The 16142-nt window shown below is 41.2% G+C and overlaps 2 protein-coding genes across 7 annotated transcripts in view; both read left to right on the top strand.

The window, feature by feature from the left end:
- CD96 (CD96 molecule) overlaps window positions 1-16142 on the top strand; it is a 72479-nt gene that overhangs the window by 38923 nt on the left and 17414 nt on the right. For all 6 annotated transcript variants that reach the window (XM_084801276.1, XM_084801281.1, XM_084801277.1 and 3 more), the window contains exons 7-8: window positions 1552-1740; window positions 8290-8382. In XM_084801276.1, the coding sequence (XP_084657402.1) occupies window positions 1552-1740; window positions 8290-8382 (282 nt within the window). The remainder of the gene's footprint in view (window positions 1-1551; window positions 1741-8289; window positions 8383-16142) is intronic.
- LOC311608689 (peptidyl-prolyl cis-trans isomerase NIMA-interacting 4-like) lies at window positions 7366-7578 on the top strand (the record flags this gene model as incomplete). Its single annotated transcript, XM_084801282.1, has 1 exon — window positions 7366-7578. One exon carries the CDS (start codon window positions 7366-7368, stop codon window positions 7576-7578), a length of 213 nt encoding a protein of 70 aa, XP_084657408.1.

Here is a 16142-nt window from a genome sequence, read left to right on the forward strand (position 1 = left end):
TGGAGTTAGTCCCTTCACAAGGAAAATGTCCACTGAGAGGATTAAATTCCTGGGCCTGGAATATACACGGAGACAATTTCAGGCATCCAAGCCTGGACAGCAGGCCGTCCACTGACTCATTCTTCCAGCACATTGAGCAATAACTGAATCACAGAGCTCTTGCTCCGTTATTTCTTTTAATTTCTACAATTAAGAGCTTCTGCTGCGGGATGATTTTATTGATCCCTTGATGAGTTAATGGGCTCACTTTAAAAGCAGTTTATTCCACTGATAGCACAAAACAATCCTAAAATTATGTGTTAAAACTTACGGTAAGTATATTTTCCTGTTAAGTAAATGCTCCATAAATAAAGCACCCAGATAGGATATGCCCATTACATTCTCAAATAAGAGGCCAGACAGTGTGATCAGAATTCCACCAGCACACAACTGGATTCAGCCAATACTTTTCCAAATAGTCATTTCAGAACTAGCAGCCAGAAACGTTCATGTGAGCCAAGCATATTGGCACAAGCCTGCAATCCTGGCATTTTGGGAGGTAAAGGAAGGAGATCAAGAGTTCAAGGGCATGCTTGGCTACATAATGAGTTTGAGGCCAATCAGAGAAACACCAGAGCAAGTCTCAACAGAAACAAACAACCTTTCATATAAAGACCCTGTGAGAGTTCAGAATGATCTGTCCTGTAGGGACAGATGGCTTTTATAGCAATTTATTGCTACAATACATGCAATTTGGAAGCTATCCCAACAGTGATAGTTAAAGGACTCTAGAGAAGACTCCTGTGACCAAATCTGAAAATGCTTATCAACATATAACTTATTTCAGGAAAAGAATACGATATGGTATCAGAATTTGAATACACATCATCCATTACATTTACAGGAAAGGAGAGGTCCAATTCGTTGAACAGCCTCTGCCTTCACTCTACAAGGACCACACCCACATGCCGTTTCTTAAATTTAAGAAGCCAATATACACAGACCAGCACAAAAGTGGGACGTTCAAACTCAGACTGAGCTGTTCTACTCACTATTGATATATGTTTGGTATATCCTCACTATACAACCAGAGTCTACAGAAGAGCCCTCGCTCTGTTTAAACCAGTTCAAATGCAAATCACCAATCTCACCATTACCAAATGGCACTAATGAGTTGGAATACTCTAACCCAAGACCTTGGATCCATAGTGATAAACAAAATATAGAATGAGTGCTTATTATAGCCTGACGGTGGATCAATGCCACCCAGGAGCTGCAACAACGGGCTCACGTTAACTCCAGCTCTGCTGAAAGTAGGCCCTGTTCCTCAGAAGCAGAAGGCTAACTGCTAGAGAGTCCACACTGCCATCAACTAGGTGTGTGTTGCAGCATAAGTCTGTAGGTGCTTTACTAAGATGGGAGGATGGCTTGAGCCGTGAGTTAAAGGCCAGTCTGGCAGACCCTCATCTCAAAACAAAGTGAAGGCTAATTTTATTATGCCGTGGCTTGGCAGCATTGTCTGGCTGATACAGAAAATGTCACTGACTAATCATATTTTCATCTGTCTTGCAGGAGTATACATTACAAATGAAGAGAAAAGTGGCACAAGTGGATTTCGGGAACTGAGGTCAGTTTTAACGAGGATGCATGGTAGCAGACCGGCCCAATCAAACAACATGACAATTCAGTGTATGACTCAGTCGCCAGGCCCCAGGAATAAGATGTGGACTACTTCATCACAAGCCATCACGCTTTCCTTGGGTAAGTTGTTCAAGTCAATAGAGGGTACCAAGGGGCATCACCAACTCAGGACATAATTAGAAAGGATGGAACTTCTGCTTGTCCACACCAGTATGATACCAGAAAGCTCTCCACATAAACCCAGGCTGCTAAATTTCAAAATATTAAACAATTCATGAGTAGAATCTAAAAATAATTTTTTCAAATAAAAAAAATAAAAAATGATACCTTTTTCCATAAAGCTTTCCTAAAAGTATTTTTTAAACTCTTTTTTAGTTTTTTTTCCCAGACAGGTTTTTCAGCTTGTTGCCCACACTTGCCTGGAACTTGGTATCTAGCAAAAGCTGGTAATTTGCTTGCTTCAGCCTCCCACATGCTAGAATTAGACTCCCGAGGGACCACCCAGCCTAACTATAATGTTTAATCAACTAGCATTCTGGTTCACTTATAATCCAGTGCAAATTAATAATACAACTCATGATTAATTGAGATTGAAACCTTCTTAAAATTCCTGAGTCATTAAAAATATTTAGGGCTGGGGAATGACCACGCGGTAGAGGTACCTCCTGTCAAGCCTGACAGCTAAGTCCCATCCTCAGACCCCACGTGGTGTAACGATAGAACAGACTCCACTATGGAAAGTTGTCCTCTGATCACATGTGCGCTATGACATAGGTGCTCAGACACACACATATGAACAAACAAGCACTCAAATAAATAAGTATAAAAAATGAAAATATTTATTAGTCACAGCATGTATAATTTCACTCTTTAGAAATGGGTAAAGCTTGCATGTCATAATAACTTCACTGCCCTAGTCTGAAGCATAATATCTACATAGAGAGGATTATGACTAGAAAAATTGATATATTCAGCCACTCCAGTTATTAAAAATGTCCAATAACTGAAAGATTTATTGCCGTGAATCACATGAAATAATTGAGAGTTTACTATGTAAAAAATGACAAGTGTCTCAGCAAATGTGGTGACAACAAATATGCCTGTTTCAGGAAGGCTGTAAGGATGACTATCAAATGTGCATATTTAGTAGTACTTAGACAAAACCAAACAGATCTGTAAATCATTATTACAGCACTGTAGAGCTATTGGCCTCTCGAACTGTTATCCCACCTTCATAGATGTTATCTATAACATACTCATAACACTATAGAAATTTATATAGGAAGCCTTTTATATAGGACACTTTGCACTGTGCCCTGACAGAGTCCTTACAGAGACATTGCTTGGCTACTGGTCCTTTAGATGAAGGGCTATATATCTTAACACACAACCTTTCCCTGCTACTGAGAAGCAGGTGCCATCCCATGCTGTCACAGCCTGTAACCCCTAGGACTCTACCTGTGTGCATATATTTAAATATGAAACAGAATCACTGTGATTTAGGAGCCACTCACTTAGAAATTGTGATGGACTTACATGAAAACAGCCTTTCTCTACTTCACCTAACTCCCTAAAGAATAAGCATAGCTCTTTCCTAGAAGGCAACACACTGGGAAGGCTGTGGTCTTGGAACAACAAGAAGTTTACCATTCCTCATAAAGATGTGCCCTGAGCTTCAGCAGAGTCTGAAGCCATGAGCTAAAAGACTCTAAAACCTTCAGTTCTGAAACAGTCTAATGTTTTCTGATAGTAAACCAGTGCTCCCTTTCAAGATTAGAAAATAATGAAAACTTTTAAACTAAAAAGGAATACTGATTTTCATACCTCAAACACACTATAAGTCAAATTTTACAGGGCAGGCCTTCTTCTTGTTTAATTTTAGACTCTGAGCAAGTAGGTAAATTTTAATCACCAAGTCAACCTTTAGCCTTTACAACAAAATAGTAAAGTGAATAAATCTTGGAGTTTCCCCAAACTATAGCTTCCTTCCGGTTCCCTTCGAACAGATCGCTGTGGACTAGTCTAAAGATGCAATCAACACTCTATAGAGCAAAAGAATCCTTGAGTTCCGGCTTCATCAAGTGTTCCAGGTTCTTTTTTTTTTTCCTAAATAAAATTTTATTTATTAAGTTCACAGTTCATATCAGGAAGAATATAGTCCAGCCAAAAGATAATGAAATGCCAATATATAATACACAACAGGAAGATGCTTTCACATTTGTGTCTATTTTTAAAATACCTTATGCTAGGAAGCATTTTCAAGGACAAATATAAGTAGTTGTCTCCAGTGATTTGTCTACATCTATAAGAAAGAAATACTGTCATCAGGTCACTAATAATATTGCCTGGATAGCTATAAGGCTTGTGCTGCTCATTAAATACAGTAACAGCAAGGCTGGAAGATTTTGATCAGACATTTCAGTTACCCTTCTTGCTTTAACAGCAGGCATAAGCATGCTTTCTCACAAATTTTCTTTTTTATATTAAGTTTCTTTATGATTAGTTTATTTGCTTTATATCCTGATTATAGCCCCCTCTAGCAATGCCTGGCAGACATGCTGTCTGTGGTCATCCTACTGGATGCTTTCTGAACTCCAGAGCACTCCCCTGACGCCTGTCACAAGAGTCACTGCTTTGCCAAGTGTATTGATTACTTTTTTTTGTTGCTTTAATAAAATGCTGTGACCAAAAACAACTGAGGAGGGAACGAGTTTGTTTTGGTACAGTTTTAGATGCCTAGAGAGCATCAGTGGAGGGCAAGGCATGGCATGTCTGCAGGAGCAGGAAGCTGGTTCATCACAGCAAGGCAACACACAGAAAGCAGAGAGAGTGGGAAGGGAAGGGAGAACCAGATAGCGCAGTAAGTAGAGTGAGGCTGTAAACCCTCAACAGCCTCTCCCTAGAGTGATGGACTTTCTGCAGCGAGGCTCCACCTCCCAAGAGTTCCAAAAATCTTACCTAGAGGAGACCTTCCATGGATGTCAACATACCATGGCATTTCAAGTTATAGCAGGACTGGGTGCATCTTCTATTGAGGCTAAACAAGGTCGTCCGGTTAGGGGAAAGGGCTCCAAAGGCAGTCAACAGAGTCAGAGACAGCCCCTGCTCCAGTTGTTAGGAGACTCATATGAACACCAAGCTGCACATCTGTTACATATCCGTAGGTCAGTCTCATGCATGCTCTCTGGTTGGCAGTTCAGTCTCTGTGAGCCCCTATGAGCCCAGGTTAGTTGAATCTGTAGGTTTTCTTGTGGAATCCTTGACCTCTCTGGCTCTTTCAATCCTTCCTCCCCCTCTTCTATAAAATGTCCTGAGCTAATGTTTGGCTGCGGGGCTCTCTGAACCTGTTTTCATCAGTGCTGGGTGAAGCCACTCAGATGACAGTTATGCTAGCCTCCTGTCTGCAAGTACAGCAGAATATTATTAATAGTGTCAGGGGTGGGTTCTCTCATGACATAAGACTCAGGTGCTTTTAATCTAAAATCTGATTATAAAATCCCTCTGGTTTTGAAAAAATCCTTGCTGTTATTAACATTGATCAGTATTCAATACCAGTTAGAAATGTTGAGGTCAAAGCCTCCATGATAGAGTTGAAGGTTGATGAACATTGTGTGTGTGTGTGTGTGTGTGTGTGTGTGTGTGTGTGTGTGTGTGTGTGTGTGTGTGTGCCTCTTTGTCTGTGCTGTATGTGTTCTTAACACATAACTCTGCTCATGTATTATTTGAGGATATGGAGAAAGCCAAAAATGATATCCCTATAGCAGAGAGAAGAGGAACACTATGCATTAAAATGGAAGGTTCTAGACAAATATTTTTTGCCTCATGACTTCCATCAGTGAGGCAAGCTTCATGCTTTTGACTGCTCCCAGGGTTTCTGAAAGCATAAATAGAGAATTTAATATGCATATAAATCACCCAGAAAGTTTGTTAAAGTGCAGATTCAAAGTTGGTAAATCTGGAGCTGACTTCTACATTTCTAACAAGACCCTGTAGGGAACCTCTCCCACTGGTCTGTGGGCTTTGTTTGGGAAGATAGGATCCAACATGCCCTAGGATTTGGCTCCTTTCTGAGGTGGAGCAGATAAGGGTTCATACACTGCTACCTATTCACAGGGAGCCTCAGAACTGACTCAGCTCTTCCTGTGAGCCAGACCTGCTGTGCCTGAAGTGATTCTGAGAGCTCTGTAGCCTGCCATAGAGTGACATCAGACAGTAGAGTCTTCAGAGGGGATGAAGTTGCTTAGGGCCAGGGCTCAGTCTTCCAACACTGCAGCATATGAAGTGATGGGAAATGTGCATGATGTAACCCTACTGGGTTCTACACCAGAGCATTGGGAAGTTACTTTCACCTCTTAGGCTGTAACCACATCTTTTCAACAGGCTGACTTTTATTTTGACCAAGACAGTGTTTCTACTTTTCAGCCCAGTCTGGAGCCAGACAGATGTTTTACGAGCTCAGATTTCATGTTGAAATACAGGTTGGATCTGGACATGGAGCAAAGAGCTCTTCCTAGTATGCAAATCTCATAGTAAAACCTCCAAAGTGTACTGGTAGGCTGGCCCTCTCAGCTTCCAAAGATATTTGTTTGCTAAATACAGCAGAATATTATTCTAAGACAAAAATGGCCTTCAGTGAAAAAAATAAATGCCTTACATTGTAGAAATCTGGGACTGAACATAATCAATATCTTTAATTCCAGAAACTGGCCCTTTATCTATAAAGCATTGAAGCATTCAATATTTTAAATTTTATGGGTAATATTACCTTTGTCATAATTATTCAACTCAGGACTACAACACAAAGGCTGTTATAGACTGCATAGAGCCAATTAATATGACTATATCAAAAATACTTTATTCATAAGCATAGGCATGAGCTGGGTTTGACTACCGGCTTTGGCTTATATAAGCTCTGTAAAACCATCCCTCAGAGAAAAACATGTGGGCATTTGTCTTCCAGCCCCTTAGTTCATCTTCCCAGAGGGCTATTTTAGGAGATGATGTTTATTGTCGAAGAGCAGTCAGATAGACACGTAAGGTTGACATTTCTGCCAATTTTGTATACACTACATCATGTCCATTTCTCCATATCTGCAACTATAGTAAGGAACAAAACCATTGTTTCATTGAAGGGGCATGGCCCATGAAACGTAGTGACCAGAGCCTTGCTGCTGCTAACATCAGGGAAGGGAGCATATCATGAAAGTTCCCCTAGGACTCCCCAATTGTAGAAAGGTTGATATGAGGAAGCTTGAAAATGAGAGAATGTCAGGAGTTGGCACAATAGCTGAGAGGTTTCCATGAGTGCAGGACACTTGGCCTGAAACATCTGCCTTTTGGATGAAATGTTCATGACAGACAGAAACGTGACGATCAACACCAAGACACCAAAGTTGGGAATATGAAAAGGGCACCAAACGATGATGTCCTCTGAAGGGTTCAGACTGATTTTGCATGGTGAGCAAGAACAATTTGGTTATTCTGTTAATCTGATGATTTTCCTAAACCTTAATATTGTGTCTAGAAAACTCACAAGAAATATTCCAGGCTCAAAAATTAATGAACTGGGAGAATTCAACGGCAAGCTTAAGAGATGCTGCCAAAGGGGAAAAGTGGTTCTGGAAAGGGAGGAAAGGAGGTGCGGCCTCTGGGACTGACAGTGCGGACAAGAAGTCTCAAGGCCCTAAATGTGGTGGCAATGCCTTAAAGGTCAGACACACTCTATGTGGAAAGCATGGCAAAATCATGAACGCCAGGGAAGAGTTAAAGGATGGAATGAGATTCAGTGAAGTGGCCTCACAATACAGTGGAGATAAAGCCAGGCAAAGGCATGACTCGGGTTGGATGACCAGAGGGTCCATAGCGGGACCATTTCAAGAAGCGGCATTTGCCTCGCCTATAAGTGGAATGGATAGGCCTGTGTTCACAGGCCCACCAGTGAAGACAACATTTGGATAGCATATTATGGTTGAAAGGAGAAAATAAAGTCACATGAAAGACTGAAAAACAGTTAACGAACCGCATTTAATCTATGTTTTTCTAAAGTCAATCAATTCCTCCTTATACTTGTGATTAAAAAAAGAAAACTCCTTCAGGTTTAGGGAAGATGGCTTAGCAGTTAGGACACACTGTTCTTCCAGAGGAGCTGGGTGTGATAACTAGCTCTCACATAGTGGATTACTCTGTCTCCACTGATATTACTCTTACTGCATTTACAACTCCAGTTCTCAGAGATCCTATGGCCTCATCTGGTCTCTAGGGACTGCCTGGTGTACATGGCACCCGGACACGAATGTAGGCAAAACTCACGTATGCATAAAATAAAATGATTTTTACATTTTTCCTTCAGTAGAACTATTTGTAAAATACCCTAATGGCAGTTGAAGGAAATAAAGTGGGTGTAAAATATAAGTAAAACACTACATCTTAGCTTCAATTTACACACACACATACACACAGACCAATGAATAAACATTTCAAAATATTTAAAGAAAATAAGAAGATAGTTCTGTGTACCTGTCCCACTCAGCAGTGTATCTCATTGTCCGGTCCACCGCAAAGTCATCAATACTGATTTGCTAGATAATGAAAAAATAAAATATTTTAGAGCTGAATAAATATTTTCCTCACAATACTTATCCACTGTAAATATCTGCCTTACACTTTCAGATTTTGTGACTGCCACAACGGAACATGTAGCCAGTGTGACAAGATCTACGCTGGGTACACAAGCTTTTGCAAATGACAAAGTATCTCCTACAAGTAAGAGTGTTTTCATACTCTTAATTTACATAACCTATTAATACTTTAATTAATCAGGTGGTTAAAGATAGCAGATTCACATGACTCATACCCTCCCTTGCTATGATATTTGAAACAAACTGAAGTATTGTTCTCATAGTTTTTAAGAGTTAATACTTGAAGACGTGGAAAAATTGAGATGAGTAAATATTCAGTGAGGAATTTAAATTCTGCATTCATTATTATATACTTAGTAAGTTGACAGTCCTCCACAGCTATGCTCTCCTTGGGGATTTAAGAAAAGTGGTTGCAAATAGGGATACTGTGGGCTTATGATAGTTAGAGCATTTTATATTTAAATTTGCCTGGTCTCAAATTAATGCAATAAGATGGCTGGTGAGTGCTGTGAATTCAGCTTTCCCACCCATGGCATCATTAAGAATGGGAGCCCTTGGTCAGTGTTGCTATGGTAAAGTCCTACCTGACAGGGAGTCTCAAAGGTTGGCATTGATGCAGACAGATCATAACCCCCATGTCTGTGGCCTCTGTACAATACAGAGATCCATGGTGACCTTGTCTGATTTTTTTTTAAAAACTAAATTATATGTAGAGCAGAAGTATGGCTTTCATTTCATATTTAATTAAAGCTATCAATTTTGCCTGAAAACCAGAGCTGAAAATGGAATAAAATAAAAGCGGTGCCCTGGAATGAACAATTGTTCTAGCTGGTGGCCTTCTGCACATTGCCTACAGTCACTGTCACATGCAGCTACCTTGCAGAAAGTGAGAAGCAGATGGCAGGTGAGAAATGGCTGCGAATCACCTGCCAGAAGTTGCACGTCCAGCTGACTAGTTCTTGCTCTTGGCGTTGCATAATCCTGTTCCTCTCCTGCCCTTTCTTTCCTCCTTCCTCCCTGGCCTCACCCTCCTCTTTCCTTTTTGAACCTACCACTCTCAAAGACCATTATTTCATGAGTAAATGACAACAGACTGAGACGTTTTTCACTCAGCGAGCATCAGCATATAATAATAATAATAATGTCATCTTAAACCTCTGCAGCATCCTATGTATTGTCTTTACGTTGCTATGTGAAAATTACTTCGATACTTAATAAGTTGTAATAATAAGTGGCTTTAGGAGCCAGGAATCCAGGAGCAGCTTAGCTGGTAACACTATGGATGTTTAGTGCGGTGAGGTTTAGTCATCTGAAAGCTCAGCCGGAGCAGAAGGACACACATCTGAACTCAAACACATTCTCAAAAAAAACAAAACAAAAAAAAACAAAAAAAAACAGGGCACCTCAGTGCTCCCTGAATTGACCTCTCACTAGGATGACATCCAATATGGCTGCTGGCTTCCTCTTGACAAAGTACTTTAAGAAATAATGGCTATGCAAAAAAATACCTTTTTAATGTTATACTCTCCTGCCTATGACTGCATGTCACCCCTGCTTTCTTCCTTTTTCAAAATTTATTTTAATTTATATAGTCACTTTACATCCTGATCCCATTTCCCTCCCTCCTCTCCTCTCAGTCCCACCCTCCCACCTTCTTTGCCATGCTCCTCCCCTTCTCAGAAAAGGGGGACCCTCCCTCCAACCCACCCCAGCACATCAAGTCACATCAGGGCTGAGCTCATGCTCATCCACTGAGGCCAGGCCAGGCAGCCCCATTAGGGTTAAAAACACGCCTGTTCTCACGGAAACAGACAGAGGCTCCGTCTTTTAAAGGGAAGAGTGGGAATTGTGAACAAATGTGAGTCACCGCACTGTTATTATCTGAAATGTTTCCATGTTAAAAGCAGACTATCCAGATGAGACCTGATAGGCTCTGGTCAGAAGGTGGAGGAGGAGGACCCCACCGGTCAGGGGTCTAGGGGAGGGGAATGGGGCGGGAGAGGGAAGGAGGGTGGGAAATGAAGTGTTCTTTGCCCTCCTTCGTCATACACAGTGGAGAAAACAACTCCCCTTTCCCTTTGTCTGGACAGGACAGAGAGATCCTGAGGGGGAATTTGACCAACACCTAGTGGTAATAGCGGCTGAATTACACTCCTCTGCTGGCTCTGAACCTCAGGCTCTTACCACATTAGCTAACACGCTAATGCTTAAACGCTAAATGCTTAAAGAGGCCAGACCACATTTGTTCTGTCTTCTGACACATAGCTAGAAAGTATGTACAGGTGATAAAAAAAATATTAGTTGAATAATTCAACAAATAGAAGAATTGGCAGAATATTGTACTTTGACCTGGCATTTAATACCTACAATATTGTAGTTAGATAACGGTATATATAATAACCCTGTGATGTTAAAAATAGTGGCAGTTTTTATTCTCCCTTCAAAATGTTTGCAGCCTACATGAGAGAGATGACATACACACATGACCGTACCAATTCAAAGCAGGAAAGTGATGGGGCCATAACCTGTGCAATGGACATGTCCAGATGTGTCTGGAAATGCCACACACTTTGAGTTACCAATGGTCTCTGTGGGTTCAGATGATCAAAAAGTGGTTTTTTAAGAGAGAAAATATGTGTATGAGAGAGAGAGAGAGAGAGAGAGAGAGAGAGAGAGAGAGAGAGAGAGAGAGAGAGAGAGAGAGAGATTGTATGCACCCTATTTAATTGAGTAGATGAAGACCTTGAGAAAAGCCTTGGAGAAAATGGTGTGAGCAGTTATGTTTGTGCTCCCTTTAGAAAGTTTTGGTAGATAAACTTGTTCCAGTAGACAGAAGCATGTATCTGAGAAGCAAGGAAGGAGACTGGGAAACACAGACCAAAGCAAGCATTGGGTGCCACTTAAAAGCTCTAATAATACCTTAGGAAATGGAACAGGTCCTTTTAGATTCTTTTAGCAGAATGTAATTGTGTTTTAATTTAAAATTTATTTTAAAAAAGAAAATAAGGTATCAATTCATTTGCCAATTATTACTAGCATCAATGATTTTTCTAGGTACTGGCAAAACAATAACCAAAATATACAAAAATGCCCTTGTGGCATTTATATCCCGACAAGAATGCCTTCTAGTTGGATTGTTTGTGGAGTTAGCCAACATCTTAAATGTCATATTTGATCAAATGCCACTCTGTGAAGAAATATAAAAGAGAAAAAGTACAGCTTCTAATTTAATAGAGAAGGCACAGTAAAGTTATTTAATGTAGTGTGTGTGTGTGTGTGTGTGTGTGTGTGAGAGAGAGAGAGAGAGAGAGAGAGAGAGAGAGAGAGAGAGAGAGAGAGAGAGAGAGAGAGAGAGAGAGAGAGAGAGAGAGAATTGAGAAGTTTCTGGAGAATCCAAGCCTTCCTTAAAGTAAGATACAACTTCATGGACCTGAGACCTTCTTTCAATCACAGTTCAATGATTTGCCCTCCCCACAATGAGGGGGCATGTATAAGTGTCCAGACAGATTTGGGGTTGTCCCAGTGAGGTGGGAAGGTGCCACCAGCATCCAGTGAGCAGAGATGACGCCTTCTCCTATATGTTGAATAACACAGGATGGCACAGCTCTCATCACAAAGCAGTGTTTAGTTCAAACTGTTAACAGAGCTAAGTCTGAGAAACCTGGTGTTAGATCAGACTCTGATATAATTAGGACAGATATCTTTTGCTTTGCAAAATCCAATTGAGAACTCACCAAGATGGACACTACGGATTATGTTTGAAACAACTTTCTGCCTGGTTGCTATATGCCAAAGAGACTATGTTAAATCAATAGCTAGCAAACATACCTAAATTAAGCTTCTCTACTTGGCCCACCCAGTCACTGAATTACTATAGAGAACATTCCATTTAATCTTAGCAACCTAGAGGGTCCTTGTTAAATTAAAAACAAAAGCAAAAGCCAAAAAACCACAACCCTCATGATTGCTGACTCAGAATCTGGTAGGAGCCACCTTTGAAGGTTCTTTCAAGAAAGGAATCCAGACAGAGCATGACACTGAAATCAACTTCAGAAGGCAAAGGTTCACTCTAAACTCTTAGATGTAAGAAGCCATGTAGTTCAAACAGCATTACAAAGCTCCGTGTCTGCTTGCAAGCACAGGCGTCGTACTCTTGTATTAAATGAAAGGCGGCTTTTAAAACAAACGTCAGGGGTCATGGATGCAACACTCTTTAATTCAGGAAAGAGAACTTCTCAGCTCAAACAAACAGCAAGAGCCACCCAGAGAAAACCCCTTCTTCAACTCCAGTTAATGTGCTGAGTCCCACTGAGCCTTCTTAATGTTCTTCCAGGAAAGGATGGGACCTGATTGCAATCACTGGAAGCAATCTGGGTCACCTGACAAGCCTAGGGCGGGGCCTCAATGAAGGAAGTTCAGAGCCATCATTGGCCGCCCTCAGGAGTGCTCTGGTCCTTTCAATTCACTGGCTAGAAACTGGCTACTTTTCCCAGAAACAACAGGTCACAGAGGCATCAACCCAGGCTGTGATATTCATTCTACAAACAACACAGAGTGCCTGCAATACATTAGGAGGTTTTTTTAAGGTGCCGTATTACAGTGATGAGTGACCTAGACAGTTCCTCCTTTGCACAGAGCTTAAAACTGAATGAGTCCTGCCTTGATTGTCAACTCTATGCTCAGACTCTTTGACTCAGCCTCTTGTTTTTATGTCTACATTTGACCCTTTGCCCCAAATGACATTGATTTTGATGTTATGCCCTCATCAGTAACGTATCTGTTCCTCACAGTCTGGTTTCTTACTCTGAACACTTTGAGCAAAATACCAGGTCTGCTCTGACTCTAGCCCTTAGCCTGCTCCTCCTAACAGCTGCTCTTTAGAAAGCGGATGGCCATGCATGGGAGACAGACAGCAGAGGAATGAGTGCCCAGGGCTTGCAATAAAACTAGAGACTTACAAATAAACATGTCAGAAATGGATGGAGAACAGACCCGGGAGACTTATTATTGGATGGTGTCAGAAGAGCACCAGCAGGTGAGGACGTTGGGATCTAAGGCAAGGGGGTACCAGAGAGAGTTAAAAGGTATTAGAGGATGTTGTTGATTTGTGTGTGATGGCAACTCCAATAGCTTCTGCCATCACTGTACCTATATAGACTTGAAAAGACGACAAGGCAGAATGGCTGGAATATGACTTAGAAGTACAACGTTTGACAGACATACGCCGATGTCTAGACATCTTCTCTCCAGCTCCATCATTACCACAACCACAACCAGTTACAACAGCAGTACTCAGAGTGCCAGGATGAGCATGCAGATGAGGTTGAGGATGTCTGCATACAAAGTCTGGAAGGAAGGATGGGCTTACCTAGGGGAAAGGTACAAAAATGGGTCTTCGAGCTACCCTTTTCAAACTTTTTAAACTTTATTTTTAAAATGATTATTTATTTCTAAATTTCACATTGAAGTTACGCAGGTCGAAAGACTGAAATTGCACTCATAAACACAGATGTAAATGAACTGAACCCATCCATGAGAAGAGAAGCAGGGAGGGACCGGTGGAAAGAGAGCTGCTCTGGGGCTAGGTGAGGCAAGGTTGGGTGAGGATGAGGTCAACCAATAGGCTGTGGGTTTAGACTGATCTGAATGCCAGCACTTCCTGTGTCTACTTAGTGTTCAAGGAAAAAGAAAGGGGAGGCTGTGTGTGCACTGAGTGGTAGCTGCAAGAGCAAAAGACCGAGTGATGCTGATGTGTAGTGACTTGGGTTGATGACAGTTTCAACTCTGTCATGGAGACAGAAGACTCAGCAGGATTGTGTGAATAAATATGGGGCTAAGTAAAGAATTTTAGACTATTGTCACTCAAGTGCCTTCCAGGTTTCTCCTAGCAACTATCGAGCCACTTGTCCCCATTGCCATGTCTGTGTCAGATAGCTGAACAGTGACACTGATATTTGTTGAGTTCTCCCAGTGAGTCTGAGATTATTCTAAACTATAAATGTATTGCTTCATTTCATCCTCCCAACAGTGCAAATGTTAAGTATTACTATTACCCCCACTTTACAGGAAAGAATACTGAGGCAAAAAGAGCTTAAATGGCAAAAGCAAAGTCATGCAGAAGGCTGAAAAGACAGGACAGAGCCTAAATAGTCAGACTCGGAGGTCTGCTGCCTGTGTCAGTACAGGCTGTGGCTCTACCTGTGGATGGTGGATGAACCTGTTCTTGTTTAAAGTTTTATTGCTGCTGTAGGGAGGGCACACAGAAGGCCTGTATTCATCTTTCTCTTCTGTGGACTGGTAGCTTCTAAGAAATCCATTCTCCAAGAATGAAACGTGTGGTTCTTTTGTTGGTAATATGTCAGAGACAAGAGCTCCCTTGCATTCTTTGACTCTTTCTTCAACCATCTTAATATAATTTTTATTGTAAGTATGACTCTACAACATCCATACCAAAAAAAAAAAAGCAATGCTCTCTTTTAAGTCTAGAAAATTCTGGGCTAGCAAGGTGGCTCAAACAGTAGAGTAAGTTTTGGGAGTCAATTCTCTCCTTCTATGCCAGGTCCCAGATATTGAACTTGGGTCACCTGGACTGCATGGTGAGCACTTTTACCTGTGGGCCAATTTTGCCAGGCCCAGATGACCAACTTATAAGATTATTAACATTTGTCATGTCTACAACTAAATGACACACGTGGAGAACTCTGCCTTGATTGCTGTAATCTGCATTGAGTTAGTCTTGAAACCCTTTAATACAATACTCTAGTGATATATGGTCCGTCCTCTTAACCTTTCATTTAACATCTGTTAAATAAGCATTCTCCCTGTGACAAGGTCCTTGTGATGGTTTTAGGACACCTCCACACTTGTCCTCTTCACAGTGGTCAGTTCCCACTGCACACTGACCACTGAGACTGATAATGTTCATTTGAATGTGTTCATATGGCCCAGATACTCTTAAGTGCAGGTCTGCCATCCTACCAATGCTCTTGAAGGCTCTCTGTACATCAGGTTAGATGATAGAGAGCACTTTTCATTTCTGCAGGAAAAGAGGCAAATTGGTCCAAGTTCATCCAAGTAGATGCTCTAGTGAGAGAAAGGCTAAGTGAAACACTGTGAAGTGAAAAAAATTTAATTTTTCATCCAATATCACAGGAATATAAGGAAAGTCTTGAGCCTGACTAACCACATTGTTCTAACTGAACTTGCAAATCACTTTTATTCTTGCCCTTGGTTGGTTACATAAGCTGGACTGGGTGGCACAAAAAAATTATTTTCTCCATCATTCTCTGTTCAATAAGTTCTGTTGAATAGTTTCTTGGTCCCTGGAAGAAATTTCAGACAAATTACTTTGCTTTTCATATAATAAATGTCCTCTGTTCTTTTTTGGCCACTAGAACAGACATATGTCAATAATTTAAAAGTCTTGTCAAATGTAGTGTCAAAGCTTAAAAAAGTTAATTTAGTGTAGAATTTCTCTTCTCTCCCTACTGCAAGCATAGGTCTACCTCAGCTGCATGAATTGGCTTTGAGCTGTGTGTGTGTGTGTGTGTGTGTGTGTGTGTGTGTGTGTGTGTGGTGAAGATGAGGACACAGCTCTATCATGCCATGGTCTGACTCTAGCACTACCTCCAATGTCTGTTCCTGGCTTAGACCCATGCTTTGGAGAGCATGAATGAGGCAAAAGAGAGAAGAAGGGGGTTCCTTTAACAGACTAGTTCTAATTTAGGCAACTCAGGATATGAAAAATAGAAATGGCCACTGTCCCCTCATGGACACTTGGAAAGTATTCCAGAACTTTCAAAAAGTTAGCAAAGTATGGAACTTCTGGTGTTTCAGCCGTCTTTTCCTTCTCCACCAGGCAGGTCCCTAGGAAAGATGGACAAG

This window comes from Acomys minous, assembly GCF_964271855.1.
Source record: "Acomys minous genome assembly, chromosome: 11".
Lineage (NCBI taxonomy): Eukaryota > Metazoa > Chordata > Mammalia > Rodentia > Muridae > Acomys > Acomys minous.